The sequence below is a fragment of the Colletotrichum spaethianum genome (assembly GCF_022836535.1).
Source record: "Colletotrichum spaethianum MAFF 239500 DNA, contig19, whole genome shotgun sequence".
NCBI lineage: Eukaryota > Fungi > Ascomycota > Sordariomycetes > Glomerellales > Glomerellaceae > Colletotrichum > Colletotrichum spaethianum.
In genome coordinates this window covers 581,738-602,259 of record NW_026054789.1, presented here as the reverse complement: position 1 = coordinate 602,259, position 20,522 = coordinate 581,738, and the positions used below count along the sequence as shown (strand labels likewise).

The window sequence follows — 20,522 nt, the reverse complement described above, 5'->3', positions numbered from 1 at the left end:
CTGAGTTTTTCTGAGCACACTGAATAGCAGGGGTATTGCATGGTTTAGGCGTTACGGAAGCTCTGTGAAGCAGAACGAATACAAGATGACTTGATCCCAATTTTCAGCTGGCTCATATAAACTTCGGTGCATTGTTTGCTACACCCCTTCTGTGTTGCGACACACCATGCTAAGCATCACAAGTTTCGAGCAGACAGCCATTGGGAAAGTGTTCCCAAAGAGGACTAGCGCCGACGCAGTCAATTAAAGCCGTCGCGCCAGCAACGCGCGCCGACGCGCTGGTTGCCCCTCACGCGCCAAAAATCAATTAAGCCCCTACTGTGTCTCCGCCTCCAACTGCGAAAAAGGATCCATCGCATCCCACCACCCAAAATACTACCTCCACCAAAAAACAACATCCCGCATATCAGCCTCATCTCCGCCGCTTGCGCTTCTTTCACCCATTGTTGATCTCCCACCCCGAACGACGACATCTAGCAGTCGCTGCAGACGAAAACTACCAACAATGGCTCCCTCCAGCGACGCCGGCATCCTGATGTCGGACGCCCCGTCCCGTTCAGCGGCTACCCCTAAGCGCTCCTTCATGCCCAGCTCCTCTGCTGGCGGCAGGCCACGAGTGCCGCCCTCCGAGAGCATGGGCGCTCCTAGTGACGACGAGGCCGAGGGCTTCGCCGACGACCAGGTTCCTCGCGGATCAAGGATACCCGATATCGCAAACATTCCTCGTGTGGAGGACAGGATTGGTCTCATGGTTCAGGACCACTTTGAATCCTTCATCGAGGGGTAAGTCGCTGAGCTGTGCTTCTCTTGGCTATGTAACAGGCCTGACCATACGGCAATGCAGATTCGTAGAAGACCCGACTTCTTCTGGCGCACCGACATCCAGCGCCGTCACAACGGACAAATACTATGTTGCCCAGATCCACGGCATGCGCACATATCAGCTTTCCACTTTTTATGTCGACTTCAAGCACCTAGTCACATGGCAGAACGGCGAGCTGGCCGATGGTGTCATGCGTGGCTACTACCGCTTCCTGCCTTTTCTTACCGCCGCCCTACACAACATGATCGCCAAGCACGAGCCGCAGTACTTCCGCGAACATAGACAGCCCACCTCTTCCAGCAACCCGACCAACTCTGCCGCCAGCCAGTTGGGTTCCGCCAGCCAAACAGAGATGGGCGATAAGACCGCCAACCAGCAAACCGACAAACTGTTCGCCATTGCATTCTACAACCTGCCCCTGATCTCGCGAGTGCGCAGTCTTAGAGCAGCCAACATTGGACAGCTTCTCTCCATCTCCGGAACCGTCACGCGGACGTCAGAAGTTCGTCCTGAGCTTTCGCTCGGTACCTTTGTGTGCGAGGCTTGCAGGACGGTTGTCCCCAATGTTGAACAGACTTTCAGATACACAGAGCCTACCCAGTGCCCCAACATGACCTGCCTTAACCGCCAGGCGTGGCAGTTGGACATTAGGCACAGCACATTCGTCGATTGGCAAAAGGTGCGCATCCAAGAGAACAGCTCAGAAATACCCACGGGAAGCATGCCGAGAACGATGGACGTCATCATGCGCGGAGAGATCGTGGACCGGGCCAAGGCTGGAGAGAAGTGCATCTTCACCGGTGCGCTCATCGTGGTGCCAGATGTCAGCCAAATGGGCTTGCCTGGTCTGAGGCCGAGCGCCGTTCGAGATGACAAGAATGCCAACGGTGCCGATGTTGGTGGCTCTGGTGTCAGTGGTCTCAAGTCTCTCGGTGTCCGCGATTTGACCTACCGTCTGGCCTTCCTTGCCTGTATGGTAACCCCTGACGTTTCTAACCCAGGCCAGTCGGCGAGTGGACAGGTTTCAGACATCATCAGTTCGCTGACCCAGAACAACACACATGATGCTTCAGAGTCGGTCGAAGATGTTCAGGCCGCTGTGCTTGCATCCATGAACCCCTCAGAGATTGAGGAGCTGCGTCACATGGTACACAGCGATCACATCTACTCTCGGTTGGTAAACTCTATTGCACCAACGGTGTACGGCCATGAGGTTGTCAAGAAGGGACTCTTGCTTCAACTCATGTCTGGTGTGCACAAGACCACAGCTGAAGGCATGGAGCTGAGAGGTGACATCAACATCTGTATCGTGGGCGATCCCTCTACATCCAAGTCCCAATTCCTCAAGTACATCTGCTCTTTCGCTCCTCGCGCCGTCTACACCAGTGGTAAGGCATCTTCCGCCGCTGGTCTCACAGCCGCTGTGGTCAAGGACGAAGAGACTGGCGACTTCACTATTGAAGCCGGTGCCCTCATGTTGGCAGACAACGGCATCTGCGCCATTGACGAGTTCGACAAGATGGATATTGCCGACCAGGTTGCCATCCACGAAGCTATGGAGCAGCAGACCATCTCTATCGCCAAGGCCGGTATCCAAGCCACCCTGAACGCTCGCACCTCCATCCTTGCTGCCGCCAACCCTGTTGGCGGTCGCTACAACCGCAAGACGACGCTCCGCGCCAACATCAACATGAGCGCCCCCATCATGTCTCGTTTCGATCTCTTCTTCGTCGTTCTCGATGAGTGCAACGAATCCGTAGATCGCCACCTTGCGGAACACATCGTTGGAATCCACCAGCTGCGCGACGAAGCTATCGAGCCTGAGTTCAGCACCGAATGCCTGCAAAGATACATCCGCTTCGCCCGTACCTTCCGCCCCGAGTTCACTCCGGCGGCCAAGGAGTTGCTCGTAAAGCACTACAAGGAGCTCCGCGCCGACGACGCACAGGGCGGAATCGGCAAGAACTCGTACCGCATCACTGTCCGTCAACTGGAAAGTATGATTCGTCTCTCCGAGGCGATCGCCAAGGTCAACTGCGTGGAGGAGATCGAGCCGCCCATGGTCACCGAAGCCTTCAACTTGCTGCGACAGAGTATCATCTCCGTCGAACACGACGATGTCGACATCGATGACGAGGAGCTGCCAGAGGAGGGCGCAGCCCTGCTTCGTGCGGCCTCTGAGGCGGCGGGCCAGCCGGTTGAAGAGAGTGGCATGGCCGTCGACGGAGCTGAAGAGACACCAGCAGCCGCGGCCCGGCCCAAGCAGACCATCACGTTTGAGAAGTACTCGAGCATGGTTAACCTGTTCGTGGAGCGCGTCAGCGAGGCCGAGGCCGAGAATGGCGAAGGCGTCGACGGCGACACGCTCGTAGAGTGGTACCTGGAGCAGAAGGAAGCAGAGTTGGAAGACGTCGCACAAGCCGAGGAGGAGAAGGCGTTGGCCAAGAAGGTGCTCAAGAGGATGGTCAAGGTATGTGGTCTTTTCCTGTCACTGTCGATGTCAGAATGGAAACTAATTGCGGATTACAGGAGAACATCCTCATGGCTGTCCGCGGCCAGGGTCTTGCCGACGACAACGAGACAGGCGAAGGAGCGGCTGCGGCCGCCGAGGCGGACCAGCGCATTGTCTACGTCCTGCATCCCAACTGTGCTGTCGAGGATTTCTAAACAATGACTTCATCACATGCATGTTGACGATTTAAGTGTCGTCCTGAGATGATTGGACCTGGTTTGGACGAGTATGACGAGTAGAAAAAGTAAAGCTAATGTCCGCGGCATTTTGGACTTTTTATCAGCCATGAATGGGTGGAAGGGATCATGGGCTTGTATTAATGCAGCCCAGGAGTTGGGGCGTTCGTTGGACGAGCTGAGCTGTCTTATACTGAGATAAGATGCATATGAAAAAAAGAGAACCCCATTTAGAATGTTTCTGCTGTCTGGTTTTCATATCCTTGTGACAAGCTACTGTTTGCGCGCTCGTGCGTTGTTTTCCAGATCCCGTCGCATTTGGATAACGAACGTCATCATATGAACCCACCCGCCTCGGCCAACACCATCGACTTTGGTTTCTAAGCGCTCTTGGGCATGTCAGACATCAGTCCTGGGCAAGATACGCCGAAAAGCCTGCCTCAGCACGGCAGCACAGACTCGTGAACCCCCCAAAGGCAGGCACAGCCAAGTCGGATCATAAAACGCAAATTCTGACGATATTTATGCTAACCAAGTGCCCAAGAACAGTGTGGTCTCATACGATTCTGGATATCTTTCAGTCTGTTGAGCTGGTTACTGGTCGCTGGTTGCCTTTGGTAAAGCAGTGTTGTACTGACCAGAATAATCGATTTGGAAATTTTAGAGCCACTGTGGGCTCTTTAGGTTAGAGATTCTTATCTTTGGCTTCATTTTCACGTTGAACAAAGGAACAGACTGGATCCCGCAACTATCTTGAGGTCGCTATGTGCCTGTTCATTCTTCAACCTTGATGTCATGAGCCCACCGACGCCGTTGCGATGGGCTTCATGCCTTTCACGACTTGATGGATCCGCCGAGCCCAGCTTAGTTTGCACGCATGCCCTTGTTCTGTGCCACAGTATGGATTTCGCGTACCACGAGGACCAGCATTGGATAGAGAGCGATGTATGGGCATGGAGCTGCAGCAATCAAAGCTCCCGCTTCCCTCTCGCCACGCAGGCTGCCAGTACTCGCCAAACTCGAGCCTTCCTTAACGCAAAGGCCACGCCTTAAGTTTCTTCTCAGAAAGAGACAGGAGAGTAGCCCCAACATAAGTGATCCCGAAAGTTCACTCAGTCAACAGCAAGAAAAAAGACTAGACCGCTATCGTATCAACTCCCATCGAAGCCCGCATTTGCCCTCTGAAACCTGGAGTTCTACCTAAGGGCCTACTACGACAGAGCCATGGAGGAATTAGACGAGATCCATCATGCATGTGATCATTTCATGAGAACCATAGGCAAGGTAAGCAGTCCCTTTCTTTAAATTTCAAGATGAGAAGTCTTGATACAACTGTCTGAACTCAGTAAATATACCAGATGCTAATGTTTTTCCTGTGCCTGATCATCACAAAAAGGTTGTCGACTGTAACAACATGTATGCCATAATATCGTCTCCGCGTTTGCTAGCCTGATGCAAGATACATAGACACGCATCAACTCCAAGTGGCAACACACCCACCCCCCTAGTCACTCCTTCTGCTCCCTTTTGATGGCGGAGAATCGACGATGTAGTCACCACACATGCTTCTACCTATGCTCGGCAGACGTCCCTGCATGAAATCTAGCAAATTATAAACGCCCAAGACACACATTCCTGTCAATTTCTCATGGCGGGTGATCTTCATGGGATGCGCTACAAATGCTCGAGGGCAAAACGACAGTCGGAGGCTCCGATCAGCAGAAAACCCATTACATCAAGTGCCGAATCATTCTTGGCAACATCAACGAGCATAATCTACACCAGACAGCTTGTTTGCTACTGGTACATCACCACTATGGGATTCAGTGTCTGAATGGTGTTATATCTCTGTGCATCCATGCCTATGGGAGCAGTCAAATGCACCGAGGCATCCATACAGCCTTGCTCGGTCCCTTCAACGCCATCTTGCTGTATGGAAACACATCCCTCACGCGCAGGAAACGCCAAGCAAAGCCGGCGGCTGTTGCTAGCTCTGCGGACTCGCTGGCAACGGTATGCGTCAATGAACAAAGCAACGAGTCTGCGTTTTGGGTTACCATTAGCAGCACAGCTTTACGTCTACCCCCGAGACGCTCTATGCCCGTGTATCACTTAGGCGTTTCCGCCATCGTCCCAGTCGTATGCACCGAGAATCAAGCAACGACAGAATGCAGGTATCAGTTTTAAATGACGTATCAAGCTGGATCTCGCGGAGACCAACGTCAATCTAGGCGTCTTCACATTGTTAAGGGCAAGACAAACTTCGGAACTTTGAAGTACGATTTGATATATGGCAAGTGTAAACCAAGAAAAAAACAACATCGCAACGCCTGCCCCTGATGCTGAAGCTAAAGCGGATATAAGACATACAGTTTACAAGATTTTACTTTTCTTTTTGCCCTTCTTCATCATCACCCTCTTTTCAAAATTTTCCTCGCGCCAAAGTCGTTTCACGTCAGTCCGTAGACGAATGCAATTTACTCCTCATCGGATTCTTCCTCGGGAACCTGTTTGTCTCGTTAGTCGCTGCTTCACGGTTGCAAAAAGATGCTTGTGCGGGATAATCAACTCACCCCCTCGTGGAAGTCCTGGCCCTCCTTGGTAGCCTTGATGACGCCCGCACGGATGCAGAAGTCGCCAAACTTCTCGCCCTCCTCCCTCTCGGCCGCGTACCGCTTGAGCAGCGGCTTCATGATGGCCAGGATCTCGTCCTCCTTGATGCTCTGGCGGTACAGCTTGTTCAGGCGCTGTCCGTGGTAGCCACCGCCGAGGTACATGTTGTACGCCCCGTACGCCTTGCCGACGAAGGCGACCTCGGCGAGCCATGGGCGGGCGCAGCCGTTGGGGCAGCCCGTCATACGCATGACAATCGAGTCCTGGCGCAGGCCGTTCTCCTCGAGGCAGCCCTCGAGCTTGGTGATGAGCTCGGGCAGGTAACGCTCCGACTCGGCCATGGCGAGACCGCAGGTCGGGAAGGCGACGCAGGCCGAGGAGCTGAGGCGCAGGCCAGAGAAGTGCACGTTGTCGAGCTTGTACTTCTTCATGAGCGCCTTGATGGAGTCCAGGTCCTCGTCGGCGACGTTGCTGAGAATCAAGTGCTGGTTGCCCGTGAGGCGGAACTCGCCCTTGTGCACCTTTGCGATCTCGCGCAGACCCGTCTTCATCTGGAACTCGGGGGTGTCCTCGATACGACCGTTCTCAATGAAGAACGTGAAGTGGTTGAGGCCTGTCTCGTCCTTTTGCCAGCCGAACGTGTCGACGTTGGACTTGAACTCGAAGGGGCGCTCCTTGTCGAACTTCTGGCCCCAGAGCTCCTCGACCTTGGAGCGGAACACGTCGACGCCCATATCGTCGATGGTGTACTTGAGACGCGCGTGCTTGCGGTTCTTGCGGTCGCCATGGTCGCGCTGGACGAGCATGACCTTCTCGCAGGCAATGTGAACCTGGTCCGTCTTGACGAAGCCAAACATGCGGCCGACCTGGGGGTAGGTCTTCTTGTTGTTGTGCGTGGCACCCATACCACCACCGGCGAGCAGGTTGAAGCCCTCGAGTTTGCCGTCCTTGCCCTTGATGGCGATCAGACCAATGTCGTGAGCGTAGACGTCGGTGTCGTTGTGGGGAGGGATGGCGATAGTGATCTTGAACTTTCTGGGCAGGTAGGTGGGTCCGTACAGAGGCTCAAAGTCCTGGACAGCGTCACCGGCGATCTGGGTCTTAGTGTCGTTCTCGTCCGCCAGCCAGATCTCGTGGTAGGCGGTGGTCGAAGGCAGCAGGTGGTCGCTGATCTTCTTGGAGCTGGCCCAGACCTCCTTGTGGTACTTGGACTGCGTGGGCAGCGAACTGCACATGACGTTACGGTTGACATCACCGCAGGCGGCAATGGTAGTCATGAGCGCGCGGTTGATGGCCTGCATGGCGGGCCTCAACTTGCCCTTGACGACACCGTGGAACTGGAAGGTCTGACGAGTGGTGAGCTTCATCGTCTCATTGCCCAGCTCGTTGGCAATATCATCCATCTGCACCCACTGCTGGGGAGTGGAGATGCCACCGGGCAGACGGCAACGAATCATGAAGGAGTAGGCGGGCTCCAATCCCATGGCCTTGCGCTCGTCTCTGACATCACGGTCATCCTGCATGTAGGTACCATGGAACTTGGTAAGCTGCTGGTCTGCAGCGGAGATGGCACCGGTGCTGGTGTCCTTGAGACCCTCGGCGATGGTACCACGGAGGAAGTTGGAGGCAATCTTGATGTCCTCATTGGTGATGGGGGCAGGCTCCTCGGGGAGACCGTCAACGTTGTCGACGCCAAGAGCGCTCCAGATCTTGGGCTCCCACTCCTGGTAGCCAGTCTGGTAGCCATCGGGGTCCTGGTCGTCACCGAGACCGACATCGGCAAGTCTCTTACCACCAAGGTTGGCAAGGACGCGGTCGAGGTCCTTGGCGGGCTTGTTGTAGTAGATCTTGTCCTCCTTGCGGGGCCAGTAGTGGCGGTCACCGAGACCGAAGACGGAGTAGTTGACGTTGGCGAGGTCAAGCTCGGTGTTGTCCTTGAGAGCGTTCCACAACGCGTGGCCGTTCTGGGGAACTCACCCTGGCCTGCAGTGGAGGTCACGAAGACGATGTTCTCCTCGGAAGGCAGGTCCTCAACAGGGTAGTCCTCCATGGTCATAACCTTGGTCTTGAGGCCGCGAGCCTTACCGCGGTTACCAAGGCGCTTGGCGACGGTGGTGGCATTGCCGTTGTCGGAGGCGTAAAGGACCGTGAGGGGGGCTCCGAAGAGACCCTCGAGCAGTTGGTCGTAGGCGTCCTTGGCCTTGCGCTTCTGCTGGGCTCTGACCTCAGTGCCAAAGTCTTGCGACAGGTTGGCGGCGAAGACGGGGTCACGCTGCATAATCTGGGTCAGCTGGTTGTCGCGATCCAAGAAGGCCTTGAGCTCGCTCTTGATGCGCTCGGAGTCGAGGGTGAAGTTGGGTTGGCCCTTGGCCTCGTTGGCAGGGTTCCAGCGGTACAGGGGCCAGTAGCCGACATCGATGGCCTTCTTGGTCTCCTGGAGGACGGTCAGGGGAGAGTCAGTCTCGCCGAAGTACGGAAGGTAGGCAAGGACAACGGAGGGGCCGTTGTGCTGGTCGGCCTCGAGCATGGCCTGCAGGACCTGGGTGTAGGAGCCGTAGACAGCGGTGGAGGCGACGTAGGCGTTGCCGAAGTTCATGGCGTACAGACCAATGTCCTTCTTGCGGCGGTTGGCGTCGGCAGCGGCACGCTCCGAGTAGGGAGTCGAGTCGATGATGAGCATGTTGACGTTCTCGCCAGAGGCCAGAACGTGGTGCACACCAGAGTTGCCGAGGTCGTAAGCCCAGGCATCGGACCCGACGAGCCACAGAGACTCCTTGCGGAACAGACGCTTGCTGGACAGCAGGTTGCGGGCGATGGAGGAACCATCAGTCTCGAGACGAGGAATCAGGTCATCGGCGATCTCATTCGCCTTCTTCGCATCGGCCTCGTTGGCGGCCCAACGAGCGAGCCAGCTCTTGGGTGCATCAGTCACGAACTGGTTGCTGTTGGCGGCCTCCTTGACCTCGCCGACGAAGCGCACACGGCGCTCCTTACGGGCCAACAGGGAACCGAAGCCGAACTCGGGGCTGGCCTGGATGGACGAGTTGATGCCTGCGTTGCTAGCCTTCAGCGCGTTGGCGACGTACGCCCTCTGGCCGAACAGCTGGTCGAGGATCTTGGTGTAAGAGTTCTCGACCTGGGGCTTCTCGAGTCCGTACTCGAGGGCCTCCTGGGGAATCTCCTTGCGGCCGACCTCGAGGTTCTGGACAGGCGACTCGGAAGTCAGGTTCTGCAGGACGCCGCGCAGGGCCTGGATGACGGTCTTGGGGTCAATGTAGCCAAGCTGGTAGCCGACAACAGTCTGGACGCCACCAAAGCCGCTCTTCACGCTGGTGAGAACATCGATGAGAACGGGGCCCCACTTTGTCGTCTTGCGGTGGATCTGCTCGAGGACGGCGATACGCTTCACGGACTTGGGAAGGGCTTCGGCCAGAGCAGAGCTGAGCCAGGGGCGGTACAGTCTCGGGGTGATGATGCCGACCTTGGAAAAGTCGCCGCCGCGGCGGGCCTGGTCGATAACATCGCCAAAGAAGTAGGCGCCAGAGCCGAAGACGAAGAGGCAGTTCTCGGCATTGGTGGGGCCGGCGTAGAAGAAGGCCTGGTACTCGCGGCCGGTGAGCCTCTTGAAGTGGGCCCAGATGCCGTTGGCGTACTTGAGAATGTCCTCGGAGGAGACGACGGGCAGCGACGAGTCGATGGTGGTGGCGTTGGAGGAGATGACCGAAGGGGGGCTGTCGGTGACGCTATGCTCGGCGCTGGACTGTACCGAGGCTCGGGACGAGTCGAGCTTGGAGTGCACGGACGAAGCGAGTTCGGAGGAGCTCAGGCCACTAATGGGCGAGGAGCCGGTCGGCGGCACGTCGGATCGGTCAGAGGCGACCGGCAGTCGGCCGTCATCGGCATAGATGCCGACAGCCGCTCCCGTGCCGTTTGACGGCTGCTGGAAGCGCCTCGCGGCGTCAACGTCGAGGATCTGGCGCACGAGCTCAGGGTCCTCGGCGTCGATGGGCGCGTCGTTGTCGCTCGAGGACGAGGCGAAAAAGTGAACGACACCCTTACCGGAGCGCAGGGCGAGGGCGTGTGCCGTCAGGGCCATGTCCTGAGCCTCCTGCAGCGACTCGGACTGGAGAAAGGTCCATCCCGAGTTGCGGATGGCTGTGATGGCGGAGAAGTCGGGGAAGCCGGCGGGCTGGAGTGAGACGTGCAAAACGACGGGGTAGTTTGCCAGCTTGTACAGGTGGGAGACGGCGGGCAGGAGGGTGGTTGAGGATGTCGTGACGGCGACGAGCTTGCCGGCGCGCGAGGGCGCGAAGACGGAGAGAAGGGGGTCGGCATTGTGTCTGACGTGTTGGACCTGGGGGAGACTTCAGTCAGCAAGTGTCTTCTCTCTTGCGCCGCAACGACGGGCAAAGGATTGGATGCTCACCTCGGGAACAGAGGCCTTTGCGACGAGGCTCTTGTCGCCGCGAGCGACGTAGCGCTTCAGGTGGGATGAGAACTCGGAGTCCTTGGCCAGCGACGGCTGGACGGAGACGACGACATCGCTGGAGAGGTATGCGATTCTCGCAACTGGGGAGGGCGCAATGTTAGCAATGCAATTGTTGCTGTCGTGGGCCTGCGCGGGCGTCGTCGTTGTCCATCATCGTCGCTCTCTCTATCTCGTCTTTCCCATCGTCCATCGTCCCTCCGGTGGCGGGCGCTGGGGGGGGGGGGGGGGGGGGGGCGCTGGACGCTGGGATGCGACAAATAGCAGAGCTCTGATTGGCCCGTCCTCGGCGTCGCTGGAGCTTCGCTATAGCTACAGCGGGCAATGCGCTGAAGGACGCCGCCGCTGCAGGCCGTAAAACAGGGGAATAGGGTATTACTCACCGGCCTCTCCAGGCGTCTGGATCTGGCCTCTTGTCGGTGCCATTGTCGATGTGTCTGGGGTTTTTGTTTTTTGGGGGGTATCGTATAAGTCGCTGGTCTCGCCGTCGAACAGATGCTCTTTGCTGTGCGCTTTTCCTCCTCTGAACCGGTTTACAAGCAGTTGTTGGTAGAAAAGAGTGAACAATACGACAGCAGCGGTAGCAACAACAGCAACACAACCACCGGTGATGGAGATTGACGACGGAGAGGGAGGGATGCAAGGCAGGGAAAGCAAAGTGGAAGGGGGGAATAAAAAAAAAAGTCCAGAAACTGCGAAACAGCTCCGATGCTTTCTACTTTCGGATTTGATTCCCTGGTCCAGGTTTCGTCGTCCTCAGCACGTCTTAAAGCTGGGCCACGGCTTGCTCTTGCTGGTCTTCGTTCCCACCGATGAATTTTGCCCCGCAGAAAACAATGAATTTTGTCGACATCAGGGTCGATTGCGTGATCGGCTAGCGCAGCGTCTCCCCCAGTCCCAATTTGCTGGCGGGCTGATGGCCGCACTGCTCTTCTTGCGGCTTTGGGGGGTCGCATTTCTTGGGGGAACATGCCCCCATGCCGCCATGGCAATAGGTACTTGCGTAGTAGCGACCGGCCACGGCGCAGCAGCTCGTCAGCCAGTGCGCGGGTGGCCAACGGCGGGCGGGTGTCCCTCTGTACCATTGCCGGCAACTTTTGCCCCATTGGGTACCTCGCAGTTCTTCATCATTGACTCTTGTCCCTGTCGTTTAGTGTCCTGTATTAATCATGACTTGGAGTCTCTGACGGGCAGCAGGTGTCGGATGTCCTTCCAGGACCCTCACTTATTCTTTAAATCATCCAGTGAAGTAAGTAATGTACTCGCTAGTGACCAAAGAAAGATGGCACTTCTTGGCTTCCCAAATACCCATGAACACATTGCCAGCAGCGGGGACAATGAGGAAGGGAAATGGGGGGGAAAAAAACAAAGTCGCCTGCTGTCCCAAGACAGACCGAAAACCAATGGCCGAATGCCGAAAAAGGCCGTTGTCGGCCGGGAACTCTCTCACTCATTCCTCAGTCCGCAGACCTGGGCCGCTGGATGGAGAAAACAATCTTTCCCATCCACATGGAGGCGAGTCAAACTAACACCGAACGCCTCCAACGCTACAGCATCTTATCCATCCGTACGGAGTACATGTGCTCCATATCCCGTCGTGGACCCCGTTGAGCCCAGCCCACGTCCCCATCCCCCGGGGAATATTTCGGATTACAAATGCTTGACACTGTATTTGCAGTTTCTGCCTGTCACCGGATGCTCTCTCCGAAGCCCAGCCTGGCCGGCATTTTACTGGTTTCCAAATCATCGAATCATCGGGCTTTCATTGAGCAGCAGCAGCTTCTTTCATGGATTATTATTGTACTAAGCGTCTTGTATAATGTATCATACTGTCCCTATTCGGGATTTGAAGCGTCTGACCAGTGACCCAAAGTCCCACTCCTCGTCACCTCTTGGCCACAACCTAATGATCCCTTCCGCTTCCCAGTCATCCCAAACGCCGACATCCTCATACCACAGCAGTCGTTTTGTTACATAAAATAAGAATTAAAATAAAATAAAAGCCAGTAAATCCCGACTTGTAGCGCTCGGTGATCCACTGGATCGCGTGCGCTGTTCCATCCACATTGACCAAATCCCCCATTCCAGCGATGCACTGTCGACCAATGACACCATCGCGAGATGGCATCATCGCACCCCAACCACCATCGCTGGGGTGACGGGTCACGACCCGTTCCCGGACCCGCCCAGGGGCGGTCAGGCCATCCGCGATGCCGCCGACCTGCCGCGCCGATACCCATCACACCCGACCGAACAACCGCCGTAGCCTCCCGTACTCCCACGTACTTAAACCCCGGCGTGCCGGAACTTGGCGCTCGCCGCGCTCGCCCACTCCTCCTGCGGCCTCTCGCTCATCCAGTACCCACGACCGAGCGCGAGCATCACGCGACCCAGGCGGCCGCGGGATCCCTCGCCGCCAGGCTCGCCCTGTGAAAAGGGACCATCGGGGCCCTTCTTGCGGCCTTCCTCCTCCCAACCCGTCTCGGTGTACCGCTGCAACACCTGCTGCACGTAGGACATGACCACCAGCGCAAAGTAGACACGCACGAGGGTTACGAAGCAGATGAGCCCCAAGCTCATCCACGATTCCTGCGGGCCAATGTGCTTCGTCGTCTTGGGCACGTCAGGGACGACGGGCGCGCCGTTGGCAAGGGCCGTCTCGGCGATCTCGGCGCCTGCGGGGGTGCTGGCGCTCCCCGGGTGCTTGTCGAGGGCGGTGCTGTTGAGGTACCAGTTGACGGCGAAGAAGGTGGTGTAGGCGGCGTTGAGAATCGTGTCGATGATGTAGAGCCATGCAAGGCCGAGGTTCTCGAAGGGGCTCTGCTTGCGGATGTGGGGGAAGAACATGGCCAGGAGCACAACCACGCCGAGCGAATAGAGATACATGGACAGCTGCGTCACTGACAGCTCGTAGCCCGTGAGGATGGCGAGCAGACCGTAAAGGCCGGTGAGCCTGTTGAAGAGGAGAATCAAGGAGATGACCTCAGTGCCCGTCTGGAGGCTGATGCAGCCCAGGAACGTCTGTTGCGAGAGCATCGCGTGTTAGCCGCCTTTGCGATTACGATCATGGATGCGCGGCTGGATGTCAGGCCGAGATCATGTAAGGCATACCTTTGGACGCGGGAACCGCAACCTGAATCTCGAGAGCGCCATAATGTCCACGTCTTCACTTCGTACTTCACTTGGTGATGGTGGAGAGTTGTCGTGTGAGCGTATTGCGTCAGAAACAAGGGGTCCAGGAGCTCTGATAAAGGGTGGTGGGAAGCTTTTGGAGGAATCGGTCGCAAAAGGAAGGCCCGTCACATTTAACCAAAGCGGCAGCGCCGGATGACATGGGAAAAATACTAGGCAAAAAAAGAGTGGAAAGACCCTGCGTTCTCGATGACATATGATGAGCCCCACCGCATCCGTCATAGCGTCACGCCCCGGGGCGTTCGTGCCTGAGCGCCGCTCTCTGCAGCAACAGCAGCAGCAGCCGCGGCGATTGGTGGTGCCGGTGTTGCTGGCACTGCTGATTGCAACACTGACACCATGACCCGGCTGCGGAGAGTGTCGTATCCAGGAGGTGAAAATCGATTTTGGCCCGCCGGACTGGCACCATGCTCGATGGACCCCGGTACTTGGTGACAGACAGCCCGCCGCGGCACCACGGACGTCGAACCATCGTTGGAGTCTGGTCAATGTGGTCTCGTGTCATTTCGGGCGGTGAACAAGCCAAATTTCCAGCCTCTCGCCAAGACGGGCACCCTCATCATCTCACACGTCAGCAAGGCTTGCAATGGGAAAATGCATAGTAATTTCGGGATAAAAGAAGAAGAAAAAAGAGCCATTAAATGTAGATATGTACTAACGACTGTGGATTATAGCCCGTTATTATACAAACTGTAACTTGATGCTGAAAATCCCCATTGCACGCTATGCTTAAGATGTCCTGCCCCGCCAGTCATGTTCGTAACGTAACGGCAATTCAACCCCTGCTTCGTCCGCGACGGTTCGTCTCAGGGCTGCTACAGTCATTCCACGTTTATTTTCAAATCCGTCTAGCACGCGCATCCCTCTTGCGAGGACTGAGCCGGGGTTGTCTTCACGTCGATCACTGCGTCGAGGTTAGCAAATCTCGGTCTGATGCCTGCTGCTGTTGAGCGAATACGCACTTTGGCTCGAGGCCTGCGCCGCGGCGTCTGTTCCCTCCATGCCCGGGAGAGCCTGCGCTATTCTCTTGAACAGCGTCTTGACGTTGTGACCCAGCTTCGCGCTAGTCTCCACGAACATGAGGTTGTTCTTCTTGGCCTCTTCCTCGCCCTGCTGGGTCGTCACCTCTCTCTTGTCGTTCAAGTCCGTCTTGTTGCCAACGAGGACAATGATCACGTCGTTTCCTCTCTCGGCGCGCACGTCATCAATCCACTTCTTTGTGTTCTGGAAGGATTTCGCATCTGTGGACCTGTTGTTAGCTGCTGACCCGTTGCTCCTTTCTGCCTCGCCCGCCACATACTTGAGATATCGTAGACAACGACCGCGACACTTGAGTCGCGGATGTATGAGGGAATCAAACTGCGGAAACGTTCTTGTCCGGCGGTATCCCAAAGCTGTAATCTGACGGTTCGGTCCTCAAGGTACATGGTCTGCAACGAGTTAGACGGTGTATTCGAGCCGGACCGGGAAGGCGGCCCCTCCGAGGATCATTGACAGCTTGCCTTGGAAAGAAAGTCGATTCCGATCGTCGCTTGGTACATGTTGTCGAACGAATCGTACATGAATCGAGTGATGAGGGATGTTTTCCCCACTGCAACAAAGAGCTTGTTAGCAAGGCATGCAAAAGACTAAAGGACAACCGGTAAACAAACCGCTCTGTTCGCCCAAGAAGACAAGCCTGGTTAAATGTTGTCAGTGGGATATTCAATTGTCATTGTCGAGTTTGCGCATCGTACTTGAACTTCTTGAGAGGGTTGTTGTAAGACCCGCTTCCGCCGGACGCCATGGTTGCTAAGTGCTCGTGGTGATCAAAGGGAAGCTCGAAGTAGTATTAGGGACCGGTTGGTTTGTGGGACGATCGACACTAACGGTTGCAGCAAAAGACGCTTGATGCAAGGGATATGAGTTTTGGGACGAAGCGGAAGGCCGGGGACAGAGGAGGAACAGATCGAGGGCGATCAGGTAGCGAGGAGGGGACGTGTGGCTTTTGGGTCGCGACCTGGGTTGAGCATTGGACGGTAAAAGGAGGTCAACTTTCCTTCCCTCTGGGCGCATTGCACCCCCCGTCATCCACTTTCAGGATCCATCCAAAAAGACGGGGAAGATCACGTGGTGATACGAGATAAGGGATAAGACAATCGATTAGCGTTGAGACCTTGTTAACCGTATCTCAAAAATTTCTGGACGGTCCAGGCCCCGCCGTGGTGCAGAGTGCAGAAACCGACGTCCATCAAACGGCAGGGTGCGCAGATCGACTTTTTCAGCCAAAAGAAACCTTCCCCTAGGAATATTCCACGGATTATTTCACATTTCGAACATACCGAAAAGTGACCACTACTGTTTTTTTGGCCCACAGTCAGCATGCCTGTTCTCAAGCCCCTTTCGGGCGACGGTGATGCGCCGCAGCAACACAAGCAACCCTCGAGAAAAGGCAAGAAGGCGTGGCGGAAGAACGTCGACGTTACCGAGGTGCAGGACGGTCTTGATGAGCTGAACAAGCAAATCATCACGGGGTACGATACAGTCTCTTCCTGCGAGGAGGATCCAATTGTCACAAAAGCATGAGTAAAATACTAATAAGCCCCAAGTGGTGTCGTCGCAGAGAAGGACTCGGCCGACCTCTTCACCCTCGACACCGTCGGCAAGATCGAGAAGCGCCCCAAGCCTAAGAAGACCCTTAAGTCGGAAGAGATTATTGCCGCCCGCTCCTCCGTGCCCGCCGTCTCCTCCCGCAAGAAGCGCGAAAACGAAAGCACCAAGACGGCCAACGGCCTCCTGCCCGTGAAGCGCCAGCGCACCGACTGGGTCTCGCACAAGGAGCTCGACCGCCTGCGCAGGGTCGCCGATGGTCAAGAAGAGTCGAGCATTATTCCCCAGGAAGCGACGTATGATCTCTGGAGCGCCACCGCGCCTGCCGTTGTAGCGGCGGCAAAGGCGGACCCCAGCACCACCAAGGAAGACAACTTCCTCCCGCCCGTGGTGAAAGCCAAGCCTCCCAAGACACTCAAGCACAAGCCTCTTTCCCTTGCCGCCAGCGGCAAGCAGATCCCTGCGGTTCTCAAGCCGACGGGTGGTTACTCGTACAACCCGACGTTCGACGACTACGCCGACAGGCTCGAAGAGGAGAGCGCCAAGGCAGTGGCGGCGGAGCAAGCGCGTCTGGCCGCCGAGGAGGCGGAGCGCGTCAAGCGTGAAGCCGTCGCCCGGTCCGCAGCCGAGGCCGAGGCGGCCGAGGCCCGCGCACAGCTGTCCGAGTGGGATGAAGACTCGGCCTGGGAAGGGTTCGAGAGCGGCGTCGACGACGACAAACCGTCCCTGAAGCGACCGCAGCGCAAGACGCCGCAACAGAGAAACCGCATCAAGCGTCGCAAGGAGGCCGAGCGCGAGGCCAAGCACCAGCTTGCGATGAAGAAGAAGGCAGCGCAGGCGGAGCAGATTAAGCAGATCGCCGCGGAGATTGCCGAGCGGGACGCATCCAAGAACGCGCTGGCGTTGGCGAAGGAGGTCGGTGAGGGCAGTGACGCGGATGATGATGACGAGGTCGTCGACGAGGGCCGTCTGAGGAGGAGACAGCTCGGCAAGATGAAGCTGCCGGAGAAGGACCTTGAGCTGGTGCTCCCTGATGAGCTTCAGGATTCGCTGCGCTTGTTGAGACCGGAAGGAAATCTGCTCAAGGACCGGTACCGCAGTCTGCTCGTCCGCGGCAGGGTGGAGGCCAGGAGACATATTCCGTTCAAGAAGCAGGCGAGGACGAAACTCACGGAGAAGTGGTCGTACAAGGACTTCAAGATTTAAAGGGGACTTACATCAAAGGGCATCGGAATAATAATTCAAAAGCGTGCATATTCTGGGGTTTCACTTGACTCGGTCATACATAGGGTGCTATCAAAAGTCTTCGAGCGGCATAACAATAACAGACATCTACGTAGCTCGTCTCTTTCTCTTCTCTTGACCTTTGGTCGTGCAACTCTATTCTCTGCATGACGCCAGGTGCCTTTTATCCCTCGTACTCCACAGGGTATGCTGACACAAAAGGAAAATAAAACTCATTCGTACGGCACTGTTGGTCGTATCTAGTAGCTCATTAAATCTAGATATTTGTTAGCAATCATACCTTCAAGCGCATACGTCAATGGCAGCTTACCTCTTCCAAAAAGACCGCGCTTGGCCCAGTCCATGGCAAGCAGAATACGTGTCCGCAAGCTGACGCTTTGCGCAAAGTAGACGGACCGCCACATATAGACGGCCCACAAACCGCCGGCAAAGTTCCAACCTTCGCCCCAGTCGAACACAGCCGAATTGCCAATGTACGCCAAGCTGCCGAGATGGCGGTACTCAAACGCCTTGTACACGACGGAATCGATGTCGCCGTCTAAGACCATGTTCGCCTTCAGGCCGTCCGAAGTGCGCGCCAGCTTGTTAAACTTGTGCGCAAGGTACTGGCCTTGCTGGTGAGCGCGCTGCGCCGTAGCGGGCAGTGATGTAAGCTTGGAGTCGATCTGCTTCAGCAGTTCCCTAAGTTCGCCAAAGTCGAGGGTGCCAGACTGGTCCTTGTCAAACTGCTCAAAAAGCTTGTCGAGGCGCTTCAGGTGGCTGACGGCCTGGGGAAAGCGCTTCTTAACGTCGTTGGCCACATCACGCCAGTCGCTGAAGTGCAGCTCCAGGGTCTCGGGATCCATGCCACGCTTGAAGGCGACTCCGCGAAGGAAGGTGATAATGTGGTCAGCAACATTATTTTGGACCGTCGAGCAGTCGCCAATGGCGTACACGTCGCCCAGAGGCGTGCCATTAAGGCGGAGATGGGTGTCAGTTTCGAGGGCGTGGCGGTTCGTCTGCGATGGCCCGAGTTTGGCGGCCAGGCGCTTGCAAAGGTCGGCTTGGGCGACACCGGTTGACCAAAGGCAGAAGCCCATAGGGAGCTCCTTAGTGAGGAGAGACCCATCGGGCTGCTTCTGAGTGAAGACAATCTTGTCAGGGAGGACTTCCTTGACGCGGGAGTTTGTGAGAATGTCAACCTGGTCGCGGGCGAAGTGCTCTTCAGCGTACTTGGAGACAGCTTCATCATAGGTGTTGAGGATGTGGCTGCGGCTCTGGATCAAGTGGACAGAGATCTCGTTGCGGAGGAGCTTGGGGAAGTGCTGCGTCAGGTCTTCGTTGAGCATGTCGAACAGCTCGGCCGCGAACTCGACACCGGTAGGTCCACCTCCACTGACGACAAAGGATAGGAGACGCTTGCGCTCGTCATCAGCAGTCGTCGGCAGGCATGCCTGCTCGAGGTTGTGCATGACCTGGTTCCGAACCTTGCGCGCATCGCTAATGTCCTTGAGGAAATGAGCGTTTTCCAGTCCCTTGACACCGTGGGGGTTTGTAGTCGATCCAACAGCAATAACCAGCTTGTCGTAAGGAACGTAGAAACGGGTCTCTTTGCCAGAGGCGTCGGGTTGAGAACATTCGATCAGTTTATGGGAAAACTCTACATCCTCTGCTGATGCGCGGATGAAGTGACCGTGAACGCGAGAAAGGATTCGACGGACCGGTTCAACCAAAGATCTGAGTTCCAGTGTTCCTACAGTAGCAGACGGGAGCATGGGCGTAAACAAGAAGTAGTTGGTTGGCGAGATAACGGTAACGTGGTATTCGTCCGGGTTGAGCTCTTTGAGGAGGGCCACGCCGCCCCATCCGCCGCCGAGAATAACTAGCTTCGGCTTGTCCTTTGCGCTTTTCATGTCTTCGTTATCCAGGTCGTCGATCAAAACCTCGGCAATTGGCAGATTCTTGGGTCCGCCCCTCTTGGGATTCAGCGCCAACTCGCATACATTAATTTCGGATTGATCGGGGTGCTCTTTATATGTGGAGGCGTCGTAGACGAAGAACCCAACCACGCCCAGGCCGACGAAGATGACACCGCTGCCGAGCCATACCGCGCTGCGGTATGCGAAGCGAAGAATTCGTGATTTTGGTTTAGTAAGAGGAGTTGCGCCTGAGACGGATCGGATAGCGGTTCCCTTGGGCAGGCCGTGAGCATTGAAGAAGGAGTTTGCGATAGGTGTCCGGGTTGTTCGTGATCGTGGAGGCAAATTAGCAAAGGCGCGCCTCTGAGAGGCGACAACCTGTTCTCTGCATATCGGCGAGGTCTTAACAAGGCTGGTTGGCAAGATCTGGAAAGTGGCGCGAGGAAGGCGCATCAGCGCCGATGTGGTGGGAGGCATTTAATTATCGCGACTCGGTTGGGTTGGAACGTCTGACGATGGAGTCGTGTGTACATTCAACAGGGAGATGTCATGTCGAAACGAGTGAAGGGGAAGCAGTTGAAGCTGTTTGGTGGTGTCGCTGGGTCGTTGGTTCTGACAATTGGAGAACCAGAAACGAATTGATGATTGTGATTTTCAAGGAACAGAAAATCCAAGGCGTAATGGCTACGGAAAACAACGATCTAGGGGCTGGCGGGACAGCTCCCTGACATATGCGTAATGATGCTCGTACTAGGTCAAGTCAGGAGCGACAAATCCGAGGAGCTCCTGTCCCGGTAGCTCCAGCTAGTACGTCATTGTTCGGTTAAGCCGAAAACCCGCCTCCCATGCAATTACCCAGCACGGCAGGCAGCGCCAGAATATTCCAAGAGCCGCCGGGCTTTTTCTCTGCAGCTGATCAGAAAGAAGAATCCTTGGCCAATCTTTCATGTTATTGCATATCGCCTCCCGCCGACAACTCGGACTTTCG

The 20,522-nt window shown here is 56.2% G+C and overlaps 6 protein-coding genes across 6 annotated transcripts; 3 read left to right on the top strand and 3 right to left on the bottom strand.

The window, feature by feature from the left end:
• Nucleotides 1-505: 505 nt before the first annotated feature.
• On the top strand, nucleotides 506-3,490 carry ColSpa_07592 (DNA replication licensing factor mcm6; the record flags this gene model as incomplete). The annotated part of the gene is made up of 4 exons (XM_049273804.1): nucleotides 506-783; nucleotides 845-1,860; nucleotides 2,098-3,293; nucleotides 3,353-3,490. 4 exons carry the CDS (start codon nucleotides 506-508, stop codon nucleotides 3,488-3,490), a joined length of 2,628 nt encoding a protein of 875 aa, XP_049129761.1.
• Nucleotides 3,491-6,121: 2,631 nt separating this feature from the next.
• ColSpa_07591 (uncharacterized protein) lies at nucleotides 6,122-10,058 on the top strand (the record flags this gene model as incomplete). Its single annotated transcript, XM_049273803.1, is given in 4 exon segments — nucleotides 6,122-6,260; nucleotides 6,272-7,101; nucleotides 7,168-8,150; nucleotides 8,162-10,058. 4 exon segments carry the CDS (start codon nucleotides 6,122-6,124, stop codon nucleotides 10,056-10,058), a joined length of 3,849 nt encoding a protein of 1,282 aa, XP_049129760.1.
• A 2,838-nt stretch (nucleotides 10,059-12,896) lies between these two features.
• Nucleotides 12,897-13,763, bottom strand: ColSpa_07590 (inositol phoshorylceramide synthase regulatory subunit kei1; the record flags this gene model as incomplete). Its single annotated transcript, XM_049273802.1, has 2 exons — nucleotides 12,897-13,631; nucleotides 13,722-13,763. The coding sequence occupies 2 exons, from the start codon at nucleotides 13,761-13,763 to the stop codon at nucleotides 12,897-12,899; spliced, it is 777 nt and encodes a 258-aa protein (XP_049129759.1).
• A 954-nt stretch (nucleotides 13,764-14,717) lies between these two features.
• Nucleotides 14,718-15,229, bottom strand: ColSpa_07589 (Ras-related protein RABB1b; the record flags this gene model as incomplete). The annotated part of the gene is made up of 2 exons (XM_049273801.1): nucleotides 14,718-15,043; nucleotides 15,103-15,229. The coding sequence occupies 2 exons, from the start codon at nucleotides 15,227-15,229 to the stop codon at nucleotides 14,718-14,720; spliced, it is 453 nt and encodes a 150-aa protein (XP_049129758.1).
• Nucleotides 15,230-16,163: 934 nt separating this feature from the next.
• ColSpa_07588 (ribosome biogenesis protein nsa2) lies at nucleotides 16,164-17,597 on the top strand (the record flags this gene model as incomplete). Its single annotated transcript, XM_049273800.1, has 2 exons — nucleotides 16,164-16,315; nucleotides 16,391-17,597. The coding sequence occupies 2 exons, from the start codon at nucleotides 16,164-16,166 to the stop codon at nucleotides 17,595-17,597; spliced, it is 1,359 nt and encodes a 452-aa protein (XP_049129757.1).
• A 278-nt stretch (nucleotides 17,598-17,875) lies between these two features.
• On the bottom strand, nucleotides 17,876-20,011 carry ColSpa_07587 (external alternative NAD(P)H-ubiquinone oxidoreductase B1, mitochondrial; the record flags this gene model as incomplete). Its single annotated transcript, XM_049273799.1, has 2 exons — nucleotides 17,876-17,892; nucleotides 17,947-20,011. 2 exons carry the CDS (start codon nucleotides 20,009-20,011, stop codon nucleotides 17,876-17,878), a joined length of 2,082 nt encoding a protein of 693 aa, XP_049129756.1.
• Nucleotides 20,012-20,522: the final 511 nt, after the last annotated feature.